Below are 21,829 nucleotides of genomic sequence, written 5' to 3'. Positions count from 1 at the left end.
TGGGTTCAATCCAGCAGAAACATCTCACATAAATTGATGTGTGGAACTAAAGCCATTTAACATTTTCTTTCACATGGAGGTAATGTGAACAGTTTTTTTAGTTTACAAGTGGGGGACTTTGTTGTAAAGCAGAAACTAACACACCATTGTAAAACAGTTATACTCCAATAAAGATGTTTAAAAAAAATAAATTAAAAAAAAGATTTTCTAAAATTAAACCTTATAAAAAAGAAAAAAAGTTGGGGAGAGAATCATTGTTTGGTATTGCCTTGAGGGGAGCAGTTTACAATAGAACGTTTTCTCTAGTTAGACATCAAACGTACATGTAGGCTGTAATTCAGTCATATGCCTCTGCCTGTCATATATTTAGAATTCTAAGTTAACACTAGTTCTGTTATTATACATGTGCTTCCTCTCGCAGTGTCTTCTCTTCCCTTCCCTCCAAAATGATATAGGTAAAGTTTTGTGCTCCACGTATTTAAATTAGCATCAATTCTAAATCTGTGAGATTTTCACTTTTAAAAACTAGTATATCTAAACTGTTATAACACAATCTAAGTAATGAAGTATCTTTAGTTGTCTTTTAAAGAATTAGAATAGTCCAAGTGTGTTAAATATAGTTTAGCACTTGATCTAATTATATAATTAAGTGCTAAAAATTATTTATATATAGTTGAATGCACATCTGTTGAATGAAGAAAATGAAATGTAGTTACTGTGGGGATCTGGTCTTGTTTATTTGAGGGCATTGTTTTTTGTAGGTAGATCTATTAGTTCTTAGGCATCAAGAATCTACCATCCTTTTACTTTTAGGAAGATAGGTGCTTTATTTCTTTTACTATGTTTTACTCTTTGGTCAGTTTTTCTAGTTAAACAACAGCTAAACTACCACTAACAGAAGCACTTCCTTCTAACACACAGTAACAAACAAAAGGATTTCATCTTTGTACTTCATTTTTAAAAAAGGGAGTAATTTGGGGGACTTCCTTGGGGGTCCAGTGGTAAAGAATCCGTTTTACAATGCAGGGCATGCATGTTCAATCCCTGGTCAAGGAACTAAGGTCCTACCTGCTGCAGGGCAACTAAGCCCATGCACCACAACTACTGAGCTCGTGTGTGTCAACTAGAGAGCCTGTGTGCCGCAAACTACAGAGCCCATGTGCCCTGGAGCCTGCGTGCCACAACTAGAGAGAAGCCTGTGTGCCGCAATGAAAGATCCTGCATGCCTCAACAAAGATCCCGTGTGCCACAACTAAGACCTGACGCAGCCAAAAATAATAAATAATCTTTTTAAAATGTAGTAAAAAGGGGAGTAATTTGGGATTTGACTCTACTGGGGTGCTAATTTATTTTTCTTTGTCTCTTCTATCATTTTATAAATATCCAGAAAGTTAATATTAAAATAAAAAAGAAATGCAAGTTTGAAATGACGGTATGATTTGTCATGCTCTGTTTCAGATGATCACAGTCGTGTTAAACTGCAAAATGCTGAAAATGATTATATTAATGCCAGCTTAGTTGACATAGAAGAGGCGCAGAGGAGTTACATCTTAACACAGGCAAGTGGTGTGATGTGCAGCCGATGCCTGATTGCCATTCTTGTGATTGGTCTTCTTTAAAACACAGCGAAAAGTGTGTCCTGTCTTCTTTTGGAGATGAAATGCTATTTCATTTTTTTCTGTTGTTATGTAATGAATGGTGTTATAATGTTTTGCAGCTGTGTATATTTCAGATAAAAGTAATCTTCAGTGTTACACGTTCTCTGAAGGAAAGTTGTTCGTGAAATTTGGCTAGGCCGGTTCTTTTCTGGCCAGTTGTCCTCCTTGCTTTATATTGAATATTTTGTACAAAGCCTTGGTTTGTTGATGCTTTGTTACCTTCTGCTTCTCTTTACATCACTTGAATCAGAACGAGAGGCCCTTTGAAAGCTCTTCTCTGCCCCGCCCTGGTGTGTATTTTCAGAGTGTGGACAGGGCTTGGATGTCAGGGCAGGTGAGGGTGTGAGCCAGGTGCCCAGACAACCAACAGGGAGGCCCAGGAGCCTGCTGCCCCTTTGGCCTCCTGCCCGATCGCTTCTCAGCACACCAGCCACACCCATGTTCCAGCAGCACTTTTCTTCCACTCTGAGATAGCAGAAATGATTTTGGTTTATCCACACCAGCTACCCTTTGTTTATTAAATAATAGATTTAATTAACAGTGCTCTCATTTCCCTCAGTTAATGATTTTTAAATATTCAAAAGATAAGCTGTATTATTCAGTATCTTGCAATCACCTATAATGGAGTGTAATCTGAAAAAATATATGTATGTAACTGAATCACTTTGCTCTACACCTGTAACTAACACAGTATTGTAAATCAACTATACTTAAATTTTAAAAAAGATAAGCTGTGTATTTATAATGTTTGAGATTTTTAAAGAACCCATTTCAGATCAGAATAACCTGTTACTGAAAGTGAAAACGGTTGAAAATGGTAAGAAGATATTCAAATTAATGTAACTATGAACTGTTATACTATCTCTAATTCACAGGAAACAAGAATTAATTACTCTTTTTTTACTTGAAGTAAAGCAGCTCCTGTAAATCAAGAAAAAGAGAAACAATCCATGAAAAAAAATGGCAAAGAACATAAATTCACAGTTCAAAGAAAAGAAATAAAGATAGACAATATACATATAAAGAGATGCTCAACTTTTCTAGTAATTAGGGAATATAAATTTAAACCAGCAATCAGTTACCACTTTTCTCCTGTCAGATCAGCAGGGATTTAAAAGTTTATAATACTCAGAGGTCTAATATGTAAAGACATAAAGATACATGTGAGGTTGTTTGTTACAACTTCATTTTAATAGCATAGGGCCAGAAATAGTAGAACTGAAACAGTCTGCAAGGGGCTGGCTAAATAAATTATACACCTGCTATTCTTACTGATTATTTCTGGGAATTAGGAAAAAAGAGAGACTTTAATTTGCCATTTTCTGTAATATTTGAAGTTTTTCTTATGCGCATTCATGTTTTTAATAAACTCAGTTTTAGAGTTAAAAAAATTTACTTTCTATTTGAAAAAACCATAATGATAAAAAACAGAAAAGAATAATTACCCTAGATTCCTTATCACACCCTTTCTTTCTCTCTCTCTCTCTTTTTTTTTTTTGTGGTACGCGGGCCTCTCACTGTTGTGGCCTCTCCCGTTGTGGAGCACAGGCTCCCGACGCACAGGCTCAGAGGCCATGGCTCACGGGCCCAGCCGCTCCGCGGCATGTGGGATCTTCCCGGACCCGGGCACGAACCCGTGTCTCCTGCATCGGCAGGCGGATTCTCAACCACTGCGCCACCAGGGAAGCCCTCTCTCTTTTTTTCATGTGTTTTTTATCCATTCCTCTTTCTCATCTTTAGTCTCTAAAAATGCAGTTGTTTCTCCAGATTCTGACTTAGGTTTTTTCCCCCGTCCAGTCTACACTCATCACTTCAGCTCCCTGGGACCACATTTTGAACCTTTGTATCTTAAGAAAGAGGGTAGACTCTGGACTCATGGTATCTGTATTTGAATCCCAGTCTGGCTGCTTCACTGGATGTTCATTCATCCAGCAAAGCTTTGAGTACCTACTTTGTGGCAGCATTGTTTGAATAAAACAGCCATTCATAAAACTGCCATTATGAACTTCACATCCTAGTGGGAAGTAAAATTAACAGCTAGCAGCTAGCAATCTTTTTTAAATTAATTAATTAATATGTATATATTTATTTTTGGCTGTGTTGGGTCTTTGTTGCTGTTTGTGGGCTTTCTCTAGTTGCAGGGAGCGGGGGCTGCTCTTTGTTGCAGTGCACAGGCTTCTCATTGTGGTGGCTTCTCTTGTTGCTGAGCATGGGCTCTAGGCGCGCAGGCTTCAGTAGTTTTGGCACATGGGCTCAGTAGTTGTGGCTCATGGGCTCTAGAGAGCAGTCTCAGTAGTTGTGGAGCACGAGCTTAGTTGCTTCATGGCATGTGGGATCTTCCCGGACCAGGGCTCAAACCCGTGTTCCCTGCATTGGCAGGCGGATTCTTAATTACTGTGCCACCAAGGAAGTCCCCGAGCTAGCAATCTTTTATTTATTATTTTATTGAACTGTAGTTGATTTACCGTATGTAGTTTCAGGTATACAAAAAGTGATTAAGTTATATACACACAAATACATCTATATCTGTTCTTTTTCAGATTATTTGCTGTTGTAGGTTATTACAAGTTACTGAATATAGTTCCCTGAGCTACACAGTAAACCCTGTTATTTTATAGATGGTAGTGTTTATTTGTGAATCCTAAACTCCTAAATTATCCCTTCTCCCCTTTCCCCTTTGGTAACCGTAAGTATGTTTTCTGTCTGTGAGTCTGTTTCTGTTTTGTAAATAATTTCTTTTGTATCATATTTTAGATTCCACATGTAAGTGATATCATATAGTATTTGTCTTTGTCTGAATTACTTAGAATGATAATCTCTAGGTCCATCCATGTTGCTGCAAATGGCATTATTTCATTATTTTTTATGGCTGAGCAGTATTCCATTGTATATATGTACCACATCTTTATCTGTTCATCTGTAGATGGACTCTTAGATGTCTTCCATGTCTTAGCTGTTGTAAATAGTAACAGCTAGCAGTTTTTAACACTGTTCTGTATTTTATGTTTTGTATAATTTAAGCCTCAGGATAACCCTCTGTGGTAAATACTATTGTTATCTGTATGTTAACACAAGGAATCACCTAAAGAGACAAAGGAACTTCAAATAACTTAACCAAGGTCTAAAACAAGTGGGATGAGGCCAGGATGTGAAGTTACACAGTCTCCGTAGACTGCATGGTTCTGCTCTTAATTATTCAGATCTGCTGCCTTGAAACTACTGTGTGACCTTGGACACATTACTTATTCCCCAAGCCTGTGCTGTCGTCCCTTGGTGTCTGTGGGGGTTTGCTTCCAGGATCCTCTGCAGATGCCAGAACCCATGGGTGCTCAAGTGCATAGTTGGTCCTTCTCTGTCCTTGGGATTCCACATATACAGATTACACCAGTCATGGATCATGTATTAAGTTTGCCATCTGAGGTTGGTTGATTCTGCGGATGAGGAACCCATGGATAAGAGGGCCAACTGTGTATTTATTGAAAAAAATCTGCCTATATGTGGACCCCCACCGTTCAAACCCGTGTTGTTCGAGAGTCAAGTGTGTACCTATATTATTGATATTTATCTCTATTATCTATATATAGAACAATGCTGATAAAAACTCATATAGTGCCTGGTACTATGGTGAGTACTTCATGGAGTATTTATTGTGGCATTTGTTGCTGCTTTTTATTATTAGTAGTAATGATAGTAATAACCCTTTTATAAAACATTATAAATCTCATCACGAAAAAGAAAATGCCTGACTCATACCCTAGTGATCTCATTTAAACCTCCTGTCCATGTTGGACAGTTATTTTGTGTCCTGACAAGAGTCCCTCCCCCCTCATTCTAAATGGGACTCAGAAGCCCGTCTTCAGCTTTTTCTTATTTCCTGAGTCCCACCCCTGCCTCCACCCCCTGCCTTATATTTTTCAATGTCCATATGGGTGTTTTTACACACATGACCAATTGATGTCACAAATTCTGCATTTTCTATGTCGAACTCTTCCTTTTTTTTTTCTTTTTTTTTAAACCATTCCAGCCCCCTTCCTATTTTTCTCATCTGGGTTAAAGCTGTCCTCCTCATGTGTCTAATACTTTCCTTTGTTCTGCTGCCCTGCACTCCTTCAGAGCTCTCTTGAATTTTATCTGCACCAAAGTGGTAGCTTCTTATTTCCTTGCCACCAGTCCGTCCTTCCTAATCCATCTTTAACAATTCCACCAGAATTATTTTTTGTGACATATGAATCTGGTCATATCCCTTTACTCCTTAAAGAAGAGTTCGGTGACTATTTCTTGCATTCGAGACCATCCCACTCTGCAGGTGCAGTTTCCTACCGCGTACCTCCACGTTGCCCTCAGCAATCTAGCTGTCTTTTCCCAGATGTCCCCTAAACTTGCATATGCCTTTCTTTATGCTGGGAATGGATCCTGATTCCCTACCCTTTCTTCTCCCATGTCAGTGCCCTCTTCATTTTTAAGGCTCTGCGCCAGTATCCTTCCTACTCCTGCAGACCTGATGGTTTACCCCTTACTCTTGTGGTGCTTGATGTGTTTCCGTTCCTTGCCTCTGTCGTAAGCTCTTTGACATCTGAGACTGCTTTTGCCTTTGTATCTAGTACGTTGGAACAGAGAACACGCACAGAAAATATTTCAAAGGATAGAGAAAACCAGAGATGCTAAATGTTTATTAAAACTGCAGTTGTTCTCATTGTCCTGTGTTGCTTATTATTTTTGTCATCTTTTCCCTCTGAGTTTTATGGAAATTAAAAACGTATATATCAGTCCCTTGGTATAGATCTCCATTTTGCACAAGAAAAATAGGTAGTATTGCTGGTAAGTGGAAGGGCTGAGAAACCCTCTCCCATTTCAGAACCACTAACAGAATGTGTGTATGTGTGTGTGTGTGTTTGCGCGCGTGTGCACATGCATGTGCATGAACACGCTAAGGAGTGACTTCATTGGTGAACTGATCTGTCCATTTTTTTAGACGAAAGAAACGGCATTCATTTTACTGGGGATCTTCTCATTGCTATTTTTACCTTCACACTGTTTGGTTTTGGAAGTAACTCAAGTATTGGATAACATGCACCGAAGGAGGGGAACAGTCCCTCAAACCTGAGGGTGCAGCTCCTCAGGATTCCCAATCCCTTTCTAGCATTTGTATGACTTAGAACTTGAGTTTATTAGTTCAAATGATATTTACCCAACACCCACTACACACCAGGGGTACAACTGCCCTAAAGCTGCTTTCAGTGTAGCACCACTTGAATTGCCTTGTTTTCCATGTGGAGCTGAAGCTCTAGTGAGATCTGGCCTCCCAGCGTCCTGCGAGGTGAATGTTGTTGAGTTACTGGAGGTACAGTCAAACCTTGTTCATGTTAATCTTTACTCACTTAAAATAGTTAAAGTTTGGGCATGGCCTTCTCATCTCGTTTGCCTTTTATTCTGCCCTGTGCTACCCATTAATCAAAATGTGAAGGTAATTAGAAATTCATAATATGATTTGATTTTTTTTCTCCATGGCAATATTGTGATATACACCGTTACCCCTTTTAACTCTGCTCTTGAGGTTACACATTCTCTGGTTTTGTAGATTAACAGTTTCATAGTGGTTCGGCTTTTTTGAAATTTCTGCTTTTTCTGGAATTCTCTTTGTAGCTAACTTGGGTTGGTTGCAGGCCAGTGCTGGCACAGACTTCCTCCTTTGCAGGGCTGCCCTCATCATGGAAGGCAGGGCCTCTCTTTCTGCGGCAGAGACCGGAGGGGACAGAAATCGCCTTTGCCTGCCTCCTTTGCAGCTAGAACACAACCCGTAGATCTTGGCGCCTGCGATTTTGACCCTGGTTTGCTTACAGGTTGTGCGTGAGTACTACGGCCACCTTAGGATGGTAGTACCAGCAAAGCAGGTGATGTTAGTGACAGGTAGGGAGTACTGTCCCAAGCCCACTCCTCTTTGGACAAAATCTTGCCTTGACGTTTGTTCCTACCCAAGCCTGATTCTCCAGCCCTCAACTCTGAAAGTCACCTGGGAGCCTGAAATTTTTTCTTTTCTGCCTAAGTAAATAAAAGTCAGTTTTGATCATTGATAATCAGTAATCCACACTAGCACAGACATGTTTTTAGTTCAAGTGGATTTAAAGTCTAGATTTACTCTTTATGATCCGATAACACTGTTCTCAGACGAGAAGCTTCCCTGAAGGAGTTTCCTCAGAGCCCTACTCCGTCCCCTTTCTCTTACCTACCTTTCCTTCTCTGTTCTTACAGGGTCCACTTCCTAATACAGGTTGTCATTTCTGGCTCATGGTTTGGCAGCAAAAGACCAAAGCAGTTGTCATGCTAAACCGAATTGTGGAGAAAGAATCGGTGAGTAATACTTGATATTTACAACTTAGTGTACTGCCTGTGATTGTTAACTTATAAATATTTTCTTATTTCTTTTGGGATATTCATTCATTAGTTTTGGCTTTAATTGCTAAAGGCTAGTGGTCAGGGTGATTCTGACCAGAAGAGCTAATGTATCCTTTTCCTTTTTTACCTTAAATATTTAAATAACAGTTGCGGACCACTACCCTCCAAAATATAAGTATAATGGAGCCAGTATTGGCTAGTAGTGGTATTTAGATCTTTGGAATACCTAGGCTTTATCACAATCTTTACAATTTATTATTATCAAAATCCTGGAAATTTTATACAAGATTAAAGTGACAGGTTTCTAAAACCTTTATAAATTACCATTGGCTCTTAGGTCACAAGGCAGTAAGTATGGAAATGTATAAATTTATTGACATTTGAAGTGCAGTCTAAACCCAGTGCTAATTAGTGGTGTGACATTGGGTAAGTCTTTCAGCTTCTTTGGCTTTAGGGTCCTCTTCTGTCAAACATACAAATTGGAAAGTATGTCTGTCCGGTCTCTTTCATCCCTGAGGTCTTAGACTGCTCTGCTTCTTCAGGTTCCTGATTCTTCCTATTTTTTTTTTTAAGATTTAATTTAATTTATTTTTGGCTGCGTTGAGTCTTCATTGCTGCGCACGGGCTCTCTAGTCAAGTGGGGGCTTCTCTTGTTGCAGAGCATGGGCTCTAGCCCTGCGGGCTCAGTAGTTGTGGCACATGGGTTCTAGAGCTCAGGCTCAGTAGTTGTGGCACATGAGCCTAGTTACTCCGCAGCATGCAGGATCTTCCCGGACCAGGGATCGAACCCGCGTCCCCTGCATTGGCAGGCAGATTCCTATCCACTGCACCACCAGGGAAATTCCTCTTCCTTTTTTCTTTCTTTTTTTTTTTTTTTTTTGCAGTATGCAGGCCTCTCACTGCTGTGGCCTCTCCTGTTGCAGAGCACAGGCTCTGGACGCACAGGCCCAACGGCATGGCTCACAGGCCCAGCCGCTCTGCGGCATGTGGGATCTTCCTGGACCGGGGCACGAACCCGTGTCCCCTGCATTGGCAGGCGGACTCTCAACCACTGTGCCACCAGGGAAGCCCCCTCTTCCTTTTTTCTAAATTAATAGTTGCCAGTTTTCAATGGTAGTGAAGGTTTTTCTAGTCTGTTTCAGATCTGAAGTGGCGTTAACATACTAGAGTGTCCAGCAATGTCAGCATAGTCGTTTACAGTGGTTTTCATGCTTCAAGTGATGGGGGCTCTATCAGTTGGGACATTTTGAGCAGCATTGCCAACTAGAGGATTATAAGTTTCATCCCTCATTCTGCAGTGTAATTAGTATAATAAAAAGATAAGACTGCCACCAGAAATCATATTTACGGTGGTTAGATCTAGAGTCAGGTTTAATTGTCTGGGGGAAGGTCACCTGTGGGTGGGGGCATAATGTTTGTCAGCGTAATGATGGTGGCAGCTGTTGCTGGTCGGTGTTTAGCTCCTTAATTAATTAGGGGATATAAAATAGTGATATTCCAGGAGCTCTTGTTGGAATGCTTCTATTAAAAAAAAAAAGCAACCTCCCACTTTTGTTACTTGGCCACTTTTAAATAGGAAAAGCAGTTTTCAAAAGAAGTTGATTCCCTAGTGTCCTCAACATGTGACCACTTAGGTTTTCTTGGTGTGGGGGCAGGGTGGGAGGGCATCAGGTACTGTGAAGTCATGGATTCAAACATCCTTGATTCATTTCACTCCATGGCAGTTATTATCCTTATTTGTAGTCAGATTGTCCCTTCACTGGCCAGCAGGAAGCTCTTCAAGTTGGGCCCTGAGTTCTTTTACACAGACCCAAGAGTCTTCATAGCTACTTGCTGTCTGGAATGACTCCATATTGCAGGCTCATCTTAAACTCTTGTGTAAGAATCAGCCATTTCTTTAAGAGGCCTTAATTTATTTCAGTGGGCAGTGGTATTTCAGGGTCACAACAAAAATAGGGATGTTTGTTGCCACTGGGTTAGTCTTTTCAGTGAACAGAGCTAAGGAAAAATATGTTTGTGTGTTAAGATAACACAGTGCTAGTGTTCGTACTGATATTTCTGATTCAAATTTAGGCCTATAGGGGTTGGCTCAACCCTTTCTATCCTTTATCTGTTACAGTGTTTTCCATACCATGAATTCTGGTTCTCAAAGACACTAGTGATGTCAAATATCTTATAGTGACTCTTTTACTTTGTCTGATATTGCACACAGAAAATACTTATAACAAAATCAACTCCATCACCAAAATAACTACTGAAAAAAAGTTTAAAATGTTTTGCTTTTCCCATTCTCTGTTTTTTTTTAAGTTGTACTTTATGTGCATTGTCAGAGTTTATAGCACATTATACTCTGTCCCTTATGCCCCTTTTGTGTAGGTCTGTATATGTTGAGGTGTCTCTCCAGTCATTCTGTCTGTAGCTCATACTCCAGAGGATCCTGAGGAAGGACTCATTGGCACCATAGTCCCTGGTGTCTTACAGTTAATCTGCTGGCTCAGTGCTTAACAGTTTGGCAGAATATAAAATCTTTGGCTCATATTTGCTTTTCTTTGAACAACTTAAATGTATTACTTCATTTTCTTCTGTCATTACAAATTACTGTCAAAGTCAAATGGACATCTTTATTTCCTTTATTAGTCACTTATTCTTTTTACCTAGGTTACCCAAAGGATTTTTTTCCTTCAAATCCCAATAATTTTACCAAAATATTTCTGTGTTGGTCATTCTGGGTCAGTTTGTCCAGGGGCATAGAGTGCTCTTTCAGTATGTGATTTCAGACATTTTTTCTTTCTTTAAATAAAAATTTATTGAATTATACTTGTTGACATTTATTCTGTTCCCTTGCTTGCTTTGGTGTCCTTTTCTTGGGTCCTCCTATTATACATGTATTAGATTTTCTTTGCTTATTTTTTATGTTTGTCACATTTTCTCTAATGCTATTTGTCTCTCTCTTCATTTCTTTTTTATTTTAAAAATGTCCTCCTTTTTCTCTTAAGGCATAATCTGTTATGTTTAGTCACATCTCTTTTCCCTAATTTAATTAATTAGTCTTTGTTGATGAAATGTGTTCTATTATTTCTGAATCTTTTTTCTTTTGTCACCTCATTTCTGAGTTGTTCGAATTCTAATTTATGCTCTTTCACTTGTGTCATTTTTTAAATGTCTTTTAGCTGACCTTTTGAAGTGTCAGCTCATAGTATTCATTTGTTTTGGAAACATTTTTATTGTTGTAGCTATTTGTGATTTGGAAAAGGAGAAATGGCCATATTTTACAAGGATGTTTTTCTGGTGTTCTTTCCTAATGAAATGACTCTAGCTCACCTTACCTCAGCCTGCTGGCTTCATAATTTGGCTTTTGGGAAGATGTTTTTACTGTCACAAATACAAATTCCATGTCAATAGTTCTGCCAAAATGTAACAACTCTAGGTAAAGGGAGCTTATCTTCTAATTCTTTCCCTGACTTAATTTTAGTAAGTAGGTATGCAATGTTATTTCTAGATATGTACTAGTATTTAGTAGTAGATTAACTGGTATTTATGGAAAATACTTGTAAAATAAAGCCTTTTCAATACTGTTTGAAGATAAGATTCTTGTAAGAGTTTGATATTTATAGAAACATAGTGTGAATGCCAGTATGATGTTAAAACATATGTTACCCTGCTTTAGAAATGACAAATTGATTTTCATTTTATGAACATGATATCTGTTTATGGTTTTTTTTTTAGTGTATAAGTTAGAGGAACATTTTACAAACCTGCTTTTGTAAGATGTCAATCTTATTAAAATACATTAAACATCAAACGTAGTGCGAACTATTCTTAGATTTGGGTACTTGAAAAATATATATAGTGTGTGTGGTTTGTTTTCCTTTCCAGCTTTTTATGGTTTCATTATGTCCATAAACTAAAAAAAGTCATATGCATATTCTTAAATTTAGGTTAAATGTGCACAGTACTGGCCAACAAAGGATGACCGAGAGATGCTGTTTAAGGAAACAGGCTTCAGTGTGAAGTTCCTGTCGGAAGATGTGAAGTCCTATTATACAGTCCATCTGCTGCAGTTAGGAAACACCAATGTAAGACTTTTCATGCCCAAACGATGGGGCTTTATATGATGATTTTAAGGATTATTCTTTGTTCTTAGATATGAAGTTTGGGGCAGCCCATTCATTTCAATAATACCTGTAATAGTGTACAGCCATAACCTTTTCCTTATAGATATTGTTCCTATATGTGGTAGCTCTCTGAGGGCTCTTAAGAAACCCTAGAAACTAAGAATTTTAAAGGTCAGGTAAATATTTGAGGATTCAGAATAACTTACTAAAATTAGTCGGGGATTAAGAGAGAGGGCTTTAGAATCAGGCCAACCTGGATTCACATCCAGCTCTGCTACTTAGTGTACCTGCTCCCAGACCTCCTGAAGTCTGTCCTCATCTGTGGGATAGAGATGGTGGTGCCTCCCTCTCAGGGCCGTTATGGGGTCGGGTGAGGGTGTGTGTGCAGAGGCCCTGACACAGACCAGGTGCCTGGTAAACGCCAGCTCTGATACTACTGTTGAGAGTGTTGTTAATTCAAGGGATTAGTCACGCGGAAATTTGTCTTTATTGAACTGGTGAAAATGGTGAAGTAAATTTACCATATGGTCTCAAGAACATTTACTTGGATTTTTTTCCAAAAATATAAGACTCGTTCCTGGTACTTGGTTGAGATACAGGCATAGGGTGGGTTGTGAGCCTGCTGTTGTCAGGCTGAAGATTGAGATACTTCTCCCCTCTTCCCACTTACCTCTTTGCCTTCTTTGGTTTGTAATTAGAATAACTAACTAGAAAATATGAAATAAGAGTGATACTGAAATGCTCTCAGAAACTAGAAAAACTAGAAAATAGGAAAATGTTTGCCCAAAAATGGCTTTGGGAATGTATCTAGTCTAAAGGGAGATACTGTTTTAGTTAACTATTAAGTGAATTGAGTGATTAACGTGTGATCATTAACCAAAAAAAAAAAGCTTTGTAGTGAAGGGAGATATATACACTTTTTAGATATGCAGAAGTACCTTTTATGGTTGATCTTCTGAAACACCTCTCTGTTTTTTATTATGTACTATAAGTACAGATGTGTGCCGAGTGCTTCGGGCCAGGTCCAGCTTCCATAACTTTCATAGCTAAGCTTATTATGGGATCTCTTAGGTCATCCAGGGAGGAGGCTTCTTTATGAATCTCCTCACTGTATTTGTTTTGTACCAATGATTCCAAACATACATACAAACATACATACATTTGCATGTATCTTAAGCTGCATTGAAATACATCAGCTACTACTTGGTCCTGGGTTGTCCAGTGCTCATTCCCAGAAACAGAGCTGCATTTCCATAAAGTTCTCATGGGTCTTGGAATCATCTTCTCGTGGTGTTTACTTATCCCAGGTACCTCGTCTGCTTGTGGCATTAAAATTGATTTAGAAGGAGGTGGGCATAGGTATTTTTCTCTGTCCTGAGCATTGATTACACCTCAAATAATAATAAGATAGAATAACTTTTGTATTTTCTTTGTCACTTTGCAAAGTATTTTCATATATGTATCATTTGTCCTACAGTCTTCCTAAAATGTGGACAGAGTAAATATTCTTAATATCCCTGTTTTTCATACTTAAAATAAATAACCTGAAAATCCATGAGGTTAATGGATTTTTTTTCCACAAATAGATTACTCAGTTAATAAGTGACAGACCAGAACTCAAGTCCAGATCTCCTAACTTCTAATGAGATGGGACCAAGTCTTTTGAAAAAGATGCTGATTGTTGTAAAGGAAGATCCTTGGTTCTAAAGTTTCTGAAGTTGAGCCCGCCCTGGGAACAGGCCAACCACTACGTTTTAATTGCTAGCAACTGTGTGATTTCTTACTGCCCTGGGTTCAGAGTATACCATAATTAAATAGCAACAGTTTATGTTCTATTTTACAATCTTTAGTAAGAGCTAGGAGTGTTAGAAGAATAAAGTAGCATTTCAGTAGGAAAGACAGAATTGCATTTGGTTGTGTTAGAAGAATAAAGTAGCGTTTCAGTAGGAGAGACAGAATTGCATTTGGTTAAGTATTTAGACTCAGGAACTATGTGGCCTGAGTTTAAATCCCAGCTCTACCACTCCTGGCTGCATGACTGGTCCCATTATTTAACCTCTGTGCCTCCGTTTTCTCATCTGCAAAACGAGGATGATGACGCACCTGCCTTGTAGGGTTGTTACGATGATCGAGTGAATTAATGCTCTGACAGTGCCTCAGACTCAGTGTGGCGTCTCCTGTTGTCAGCGGCTCCCTTGGAGTTGGGAAGGGCTGCAGGAGCCAGGGCAGTGGAGAAGGTGATGATGAAGTAGGGGAGGGACAGCCGGCTTCACCTGCAGGTCTGGGTGGAGGCTCCTGAGGTTCAGAGGACCAGGTTGCTTCTAAAGGAGTCTGGCTGTGCCTCTTAACAGATCTGGGGCCAGAGCTGCCTCCTGTCAGGCACTGCTCCATAGAGACCTCACATCTGGTGGGCAGTACGGCACCAGCAGCCCTTTCCAGCGTCGTGATGAGAACTCAGACTTTGAACTTTTGCCCCCACATGAAGAGATTCCATGTCTGCTTTTAAAGGGGCCTTGTGGCTTAAGCTATGAAGATAGTTTTGAGGGGCTTTTAAAATCCCAGGTCATCTGGAGAACTTGTCTTTCAGGCTTTTCTGTTTAGTTGGCCTTCACCGTTTTCTGTAGTGTCCTTGGCCAGCTTTATGTGTATCAAGTTCCAGGAAGGCTGTTGTCATGCTGAGTTCTATTTCTCTGCCCCTGTAGATTTGCCCAGAGCAGGGTTAGATGCCACCCGGGCATCCTCCTCTCCTGTCTGTTTATGTCCTGTGTACTCTTCTGTCCAGCTTGTGCCCACTTCTCACTTTGGTCACTTAATGTATCTGTGATGCATTCACTCCTAACAGCTAAGATCTTCTTACGCTTCTCTTCATAATTTAAATTTTACCATTTCCCAGCTTGTGCAGCACTTGTGTACATTTTGACACCATAACAAGGTTTTCAGCTCCCCATGGGCAGGGTCCTTACCTGTTGCCCTTGTACCCCCTGTGCGGTTGCACCGAGTACCCTGTTCACCACCGCACACCTGAGTGCTTGTCCTGAAACATGGTTTGGTCCTTCCACTGGGGTCTGGGAAGCCCTTCCGTGGCCGGTGCAGGAGTCCCCGGCCAGTCCCTGCCTTGCCTCTCCCGACCATGCCTTGGGCATTGCCCTACCCCCTGCTTAGAACCCGGCCCCTTGCCCCCTGCCCTGGTGCTCTCCTCCCCTCACCACCTGGGGGTTCTGGTCATCTTCCAGAGTGAGTTATGGTGACCAGGTATTTAACACAGCCAGTGCGGTATCCTGCAGGAGCTGGTGAGGGACTGAACTAGGGCAGTGACCTCAAGGGAGGCAGGGTCGACAAGCTTGCTTCTCTCCAGGTGGAGCAGAAACACAGGTGAGGAGGTTGGAAATGTGGAGAGGTTACAGTTGATGGGAGTGGATCAGGGGCTGCGGTAAAGGCAGCAGCGAGTGTGTCATTGTGTCAGAGGTTACCGCATCTCTTCACATGCCACCACGTGCAGGTGTTCCCTTGTTTACCCTTCACAGCAGCCTTGTGAGATCAGTACTTTCTTAAACCCCATTTACAGGTGATGGAACTGGGGCTTGTGAAACCCTTGGAAACAATCTTGCTACCTTCTTTCTGTGCCTAAAGTGTGAAAATTGAGCCTCGGGCTGTAGAGCTGTATAGATTTTTAAGTAATAATAGAACATTTATAGTCTTACTCATATTGATAACAGTTATAGTTAACTTGCATTTGAATGGCTCTAGATGGCACACACTTAAATTGCCCCCAGGCTCTCAGCTCTTGTACCTACTCAGCTCTTAGTTTAGCTTCCTGGCCTCCATGTACCATGAGCTTGTCATCTGATTCAAAGACATTACATTTAAAATTCTTCAAAAAATGTAAATGAAATTTTGCCCTGAGAAGAACGGTGAACTGCTGACATCTTTGTGTACAGGGTGGTGTCCATGATGTAGTGCCTTATGGAGAAAACTGGGCAGGTGTGTGCAGACCGGCTGAAGTGGGGTGTGAGGGGTGGCAGTGAGAAGGGACGGAGCTGACTGGGTGTCACAGCAGGACTGAGGGGCTTGGTGACCGAGCAGGAGGGAAGGGTGAGTCCGCTGTTTGAAACTAGGAGTTTGTCAGAAACTGTAGAGTCTAAATGTAGAGACTTTTTGGAATAAATATGAATTTTGTTTTAGCTCTGTATGCTTTGGAACCCTTTCCTCTGCTTCTCGTTTTTTTTCCAGCATGAAAAAGAGGGAAAAGGTATCCAATCGTTCATGTAAACTTTTTTTTATACCAGAGTAGTAAACATATGGATCTCATTACTTCTGTGGCCCTTAGGGAATTATGTGATTTTTGTGAGCTAAGTTTTTTTAATCTTGTTTCAGTAGGAGTGAATTAATACAAAATTAACCTCTAAGAAGTTCTTTAGTCTGGTCCTACAGGGAAGAAAAAGATGGATTTTCAAAAATCTGTTAGTGAGAAAGACTGTATTATACAGTGGTGAGCATTTCTGGGAACTGGCTTTGAGCATCCCAGACAGTGTGACCTGAATTTGAAAGAAATAAAGAGGCCACTAGTCTTGAGCCAAAATCATACAAGCAAAGAAAAAGCAAGTAGTTGCCCAGGATTGTGGGTTAACTGTAGGTTTGGGGCCAGGAGGTGATTCATAGTTGAACCTACACTGTATAGGCCACACCCTAGGGAGCACTCCCCTGGGAGCAAGGCCCTGGCGCCACCCCTCCTAGGCCTGGGACCTCCAGCAGGTCCATCACCTGGCTGAGGCCCATGTGGACCAGGGCTGGGCCTCTATGCATGGTCAGCACAGTGTGGTGGCTGAGGACTGCAGCAGGGCAGCTGTCGGGGGAGAGGGTTAAAGACACCCACTGGAATCTGAGGCCCCATTTAAAGGAAGATGCGGTTGAGTTAACCGTGTGCCTGGGCTGATGGAGGAAAGGACTTCGGACCCTAGTCCTGTGTGGGTATCAGATGGCTGCCATTTACGGTTTTCTAGAAGGAAGCTACAGTTTAGCCTCCTTAATTTGGAATGTTTTAAACACTGTTTTTACATACAGTAAGATACAATCTTTTTGATATACAGATCTGAGTTTTGATAGTGCATTCGTGTCACCACCTGCCCAGTCAAGATAAAGAACAGTTCTTTCACCATTCCCTAGATACACACACACACACGCACGCACGCGTGTGTGCGCGTTCCTCATGCTGCGTGTGTACAGTCAGCCCGGCCCCACTCCCAGCTCCTGGCTACCACTGGGCTGGTTTCAATTCCTATAATTTTGTCTTTTCCATGCTGTCATGTAAATGGAATCGTACAGTATACAGCCTTTAGAGTCTGTCACTTTCACTTAGCATAATTAATTTGGAATTTAAAAGGAAATGTTTTGAATTTTAATAATCACAGTGAGCGTTTTTAGTTAGTAATAGGAAATCTTCTAGTACCTTCAGTGTACTGAGAACCTATGGATCACAGTGTACTTGGAATTATGAAAGCTGGATGTCAAGAAAAATTAGTCACTAAATGTGTATGATTAAAATTTTTTTTAACTTCTGCACTGTATTTAATCAGTGCTGTACCTCATATAACTGAATCTGGGACTTAGGAGTCTTAATTTGTACTGAAAAAAGGGAAATATTATTTTTTTAAAAAAGAAAGCTAAATTTAATTTTGTAAATTTGTATTGAAAGGTAGATGCTATAAAAGTTACCATTAAAGGGCTTCTCTGGTGGCGCAGTGGTTGGGAGTCTGCCTGCCGATGCAGGGGACACAGGTTCATGCCCCGGTCCGGGAGGATCCCGCATGCAGCGGAGCTGCTGGGCCCGTGAGCCATGGCCGCTGAGCCTTCGCGTCCGGAGCCTGTGCTCCGCAAAGGGGGAGGGGCCGCGGCAGTGAGAGGCCCGCATAGTACCGAAAAAAAAAAAAAAAAAAGTAACCATTAAAAAAACCAGGGGTTTTTATGCTGCTTCCATGGCTTCTTCTTCCAAAATAGTCCTGTAATTAAAGCTGAAACACTGTGCAAAGATGTGTTAGCGGGTCGCTGCTCCCTCTGTGAATGAAGAGCAGAAAGCAGAGAAGTGCTCCTGGGGGCAGAGGGCCTTTGGCAAAAGCCAAGGAACGTTTTCATAATGAGTTAGTCAGAAATAAAGGTCGTCGAGAATATCCAGGAAGTGCTGGTGAGTGCCAGGCAGGCTTTACGAGACAGGAAACACTTAGCATGTTGGTAAACCATGTTAGCACATCAACAAAGGCATGTCAACAGTTCTAGGATTGGAAATTGTTACCATGGGGAAAAGCAGCAATTAGGAGAGCAATTTCAGTTAAAAATGTAAAGATTGTTTCTTTAAATTAATTCTTGAGTTGTTCCTCTGTGCCTGTATAGCAGAATCTAAAAGATAACTCATATAATGGGGAACATTATATTTTTTAAAACTTTGAAATTCTTAAAAAGGAAACCATTGAAGAATGTAAAATTAAACTGGTAGAAATTTTAAAAAATAGAATAGAATCCACTCATGATGTATGAATTAAAGAAAATCCTGGCAGCATGTATTGTGCAGGTCTGTGGTTGGGAACCCAAGTGCTGCTCTGATCCTGCCTCTGCCATTTTCTGATGTGTGACCTTGGGTGCATTACTTAACCCTTCGCCTCAGTTTTCTCATCTGGAAAATGGGTTTTGATAGGATTGTTGTATGGGTTGAGTTAATAAATAAAAAGCTTAGAACATGCATACAAAATAATGTGTTACAGAAGTGTTAGTTATTATTAATATATTCTAAATTCTCCTAAAGAAAATCTTCCCACACTTGTGTATGTGATTATCAAAAACCAAATGAAAAATCATGGTACATTACACAAAACACATCTTTCTGCAGTAGACTTTTAAAAGAAAAAACTCAGAACTAATATTTCCCCCCTTGATTTTCACTTTTTAGAGTGGTGAAACCAGAACAATATCTCACTTTCATTATACTACCTGGCCAGATTTCGGAGTCCCTGAATCACCAGCTTCATTTCTCAATTTCTTATTTAAAGTGCGAGAGTCTGGCTCTTTGAATCCTGAACACGGGCCTGCGGTGATCCACTGTAGTGCCGGCATCGGGCGGTCAGGCACCTTTTCTCTGGTGGACACTTGTCTTGTTCTGGTAAGTGACCTCATTTCAGTCTTCTGTACCTTTTTATTGTTTCCACTGGCAGAAGTAAGCTTGAATGTCAGGATCCCAGAACTGTGTTTTTCAAACTTGAACTTCTGCCTTCTTTTAGAAAAACCAAAAACTCTCATTCACATCCTTTCAGTTGCCTCTTGCTGTGACTGGTGGGGCTGCATCCAAGATAATTCTAGAGCTCTTGAAGGAGACTTTTCCTGGTAGCTTTTGTTAACCTAAATGATGGGTCCCCCCACCCTTCTTATTTTTCAAACATCAGTTGGTAGATGATATTGAATTCCTTCTTGCCTTGGTTTCCTTATTTACAAACTGCAGAGAGTGAGAGTATTCTCCTCCCAGGACTGTCATAAGAATTAAGTGGATGAGTGCATTTAGAACACTTTCTAAGCCCTCGGTGAGTGTGGGTTTTAATTTCATTCCCTGAGGTTCCTGTTGTGCCCGAGGACTGTGTTCTTTCTCCACCAGCCTTCCCAGCCCCAGCCTGGGTACCGGCCTGTGCCTTTCCTCCCTTTAGGTTGATGGGGAGGGTATCTTAGCACGTCTACTGTGTTACTTACCATTCTGCCTAATATCCTATACTTCAGTCAAAAGCAGCTTGTTATGTTAACTTTGACATGTTTAAGAACTCTAAGCATCTGTTCTGTTAATGGTAAATATTAAAACTGGATCATGTGTTTGCCTGTTCCCTGCCAAATGTAACTTCAGCAGCTGTTCTCTTTTCTGGTTGGGGTGGGACTGCATGGATCCAGCCCCAGCTGGTGCAGCGGCTCCACGGTGTCCTTGTGGGTCTGGCTGTTTCTGCCTTTCTGCTCCAGCACCCTCAGGTGGCTGCTGTACACAGATGTGAAGGCAGAGGGGCGCCAAACGAAAAGATTTACTCCTGCCAAGACCTTCTTAAAAAAGAAAGGCACTAATCTCGATGTATTTATCCTTACATTAAGCCAGAATGGGCCATAAATCCTCCCTTCGACCAACCACTAGCCAGAGTGAATGAGATTCCTGTTGGTTGGAGCCAACTGTGAGTTAGCTGAAGGGCCAGGAGTCCTCCCTCTGCTGCCTGGACAGGGCAGACGGGCAACCTGTGCTGACTTGATTTGCTCCTAGCGGTTTTCCTGTACTGCTTCTCTTTCCTGGACTCTTAACAACAAAAGGCTTGAATAATGTTTACCTTTCTTGCAGATGGAAAAAGGAGACAATATTAATATTAAACAACTGTTACTGAATATGAGAAAATACCGAATGGGGCTGATTCAGACACCAGATCAACTCAGATTTTCATACATGACTATAATAGAAGGAGCAAAGTTTATAAAGGGAGATTCAAGTATACAGGTAAACTGTATCACATACGATTTGCATCACGTAGCTGCACTCCGTTTACGCATGTGTCTTCTCCCTTCCTTCCAAAAAAACATGTTTACATTAATGTGGTAAATCCAGCTGGCCCCTAAGATTGTAAAATGTATGCCCCCCTCCTCCTGTGTACCTCAGCCTCATGTTAAATCCTGCCTGTTACTCAGAAGCCCAAGTGGGGACACAATTTCATTAAAGAAAGTAAGGTTTCTTGTAAAGGAGGGTTTAAGCATTTCATCATTAAAATAACCAGAAAATTTAACTACTTTTGCCCCATTAAAAACCTGATCTGGAGTTATACAAGAACACTTAGTTTATATCATAGATATTTTATCTTTTATAACAATGAGCGAGCATCTTGAGTACTTGCAGCAAACGTAATGAAATTCCAGGAGAATGTTATTTTTCTCTGGTTGGTGGCTTTATTCTCATGAAGGTATTTTTATTCCACATTTGTAAAAGCTAAGTTCAAAGACTGATTATCAGAAATCTGTGTTTATGTACTAACATAACATGTGAAATAGAAACAGAAGTAACAACAGACACCGGTTTCTTGTCTGAGCTGATCATATGGAATTGGACATAAGCAGGTGGAATTCTTTATTTTTCTCTCACATGAACCGTTTGCTTGCTCTTCAGCTTCTGTGATTACTAACCAAAGCAGGAATATTCTGAATAAGCCCTCCTTTATAACTGAGATCACACCATCTGTCAAAATGGAATGAGATATAAGTAGTTAAGTGTTGCATGGATTACACAGACATTTAAATATTCTTAAGCAATTTTATTTATCAGCTAACTTTTTTGTTCCGATCATTGGTTTTATTTTAACTATTCAAGACAATCTATTGTATTTATCAATAAAAATTTTAAGTTTTATTTAAAAAGTTCCCTCCCCCAAATCTTTAGCATTAAAGAATAATTTTTTTAAATTAATTAGATTATTTATTTATTTATTTTTGGCTGAGTTGGGTTTTCGTTGCTGCACGTGGGCTTTCTCTAGTTGTGGCGAGCTGGGGCTACTCTTCTTTGCAGTGCGTGGGCTTTTCATTGCAGTGGCTTCTCTGTTGCGGAGCACGGGCTCTAGGCATGTGGGCTTCAGTAGTTGTGGCACGCAGGCTCAGTAGTTGTGGCTCACGGGC

General features: G+C 40.5%; 1 protein-coding gene across 6 annotated transcripts in view; it reads left to right on the top strand.

The window, feature by feature from the left end:
* Positions 1-21,829, top strand: part of PTPN2 (protein tyrosine phosphatase non-receptor type 2) — a 77,827-nt gene that overhangs the window by 41,545 nt on the left and 14,453 nt on the right. For 5 of the 6 annotated variants that reach the window (XM_067015763.1, XM_067015762.1, XM_059039877.2 and 2 more), the window contains 5 exons: positions 1,459-1,559; positions 7,908-8,006; positions 11,990-12,127; positions 19,104-19,313; positions 20,514-20,666. In XM_067015763.1, coding sequence (XP_066871864.1) covers positions 1,459-1,559; positions 7,908-8,006; positions 11,990-12,127; positions 19,104-19,313; positions 20,514-20,666 — 701 coding nt within the window. The remainder of the gene's footprint in view (positions 1-1,458; positions 1,560-7,907; positions 8,007-11,989; positions 12,128-19,103; positions 19,314-20,513; positions 20,667-21,829) is intronic. The other variant, XM_067015766.1, reaches the window with a different exon arrangement.

The sequence above is a fragment of the Kogia breviceps genome, chromosome 15 (genome assembly GCF_026419965.1).
Source record: "Kogia breviceps isolate mKogBre1 chromosome 15, mKogBre1 haplotype 1, whole genome shotgun sequence".
Taxonomy (NCBI): domain Eukaryota; kingdom Metazoa; phylum Chordata; class Mammalia; order Artiodactyla; family Physeteridae; genus Kogia; species Kogia breviceps.
This window is presented reverse-complemented; position numbering and strand designations above follow the sequence as displayed.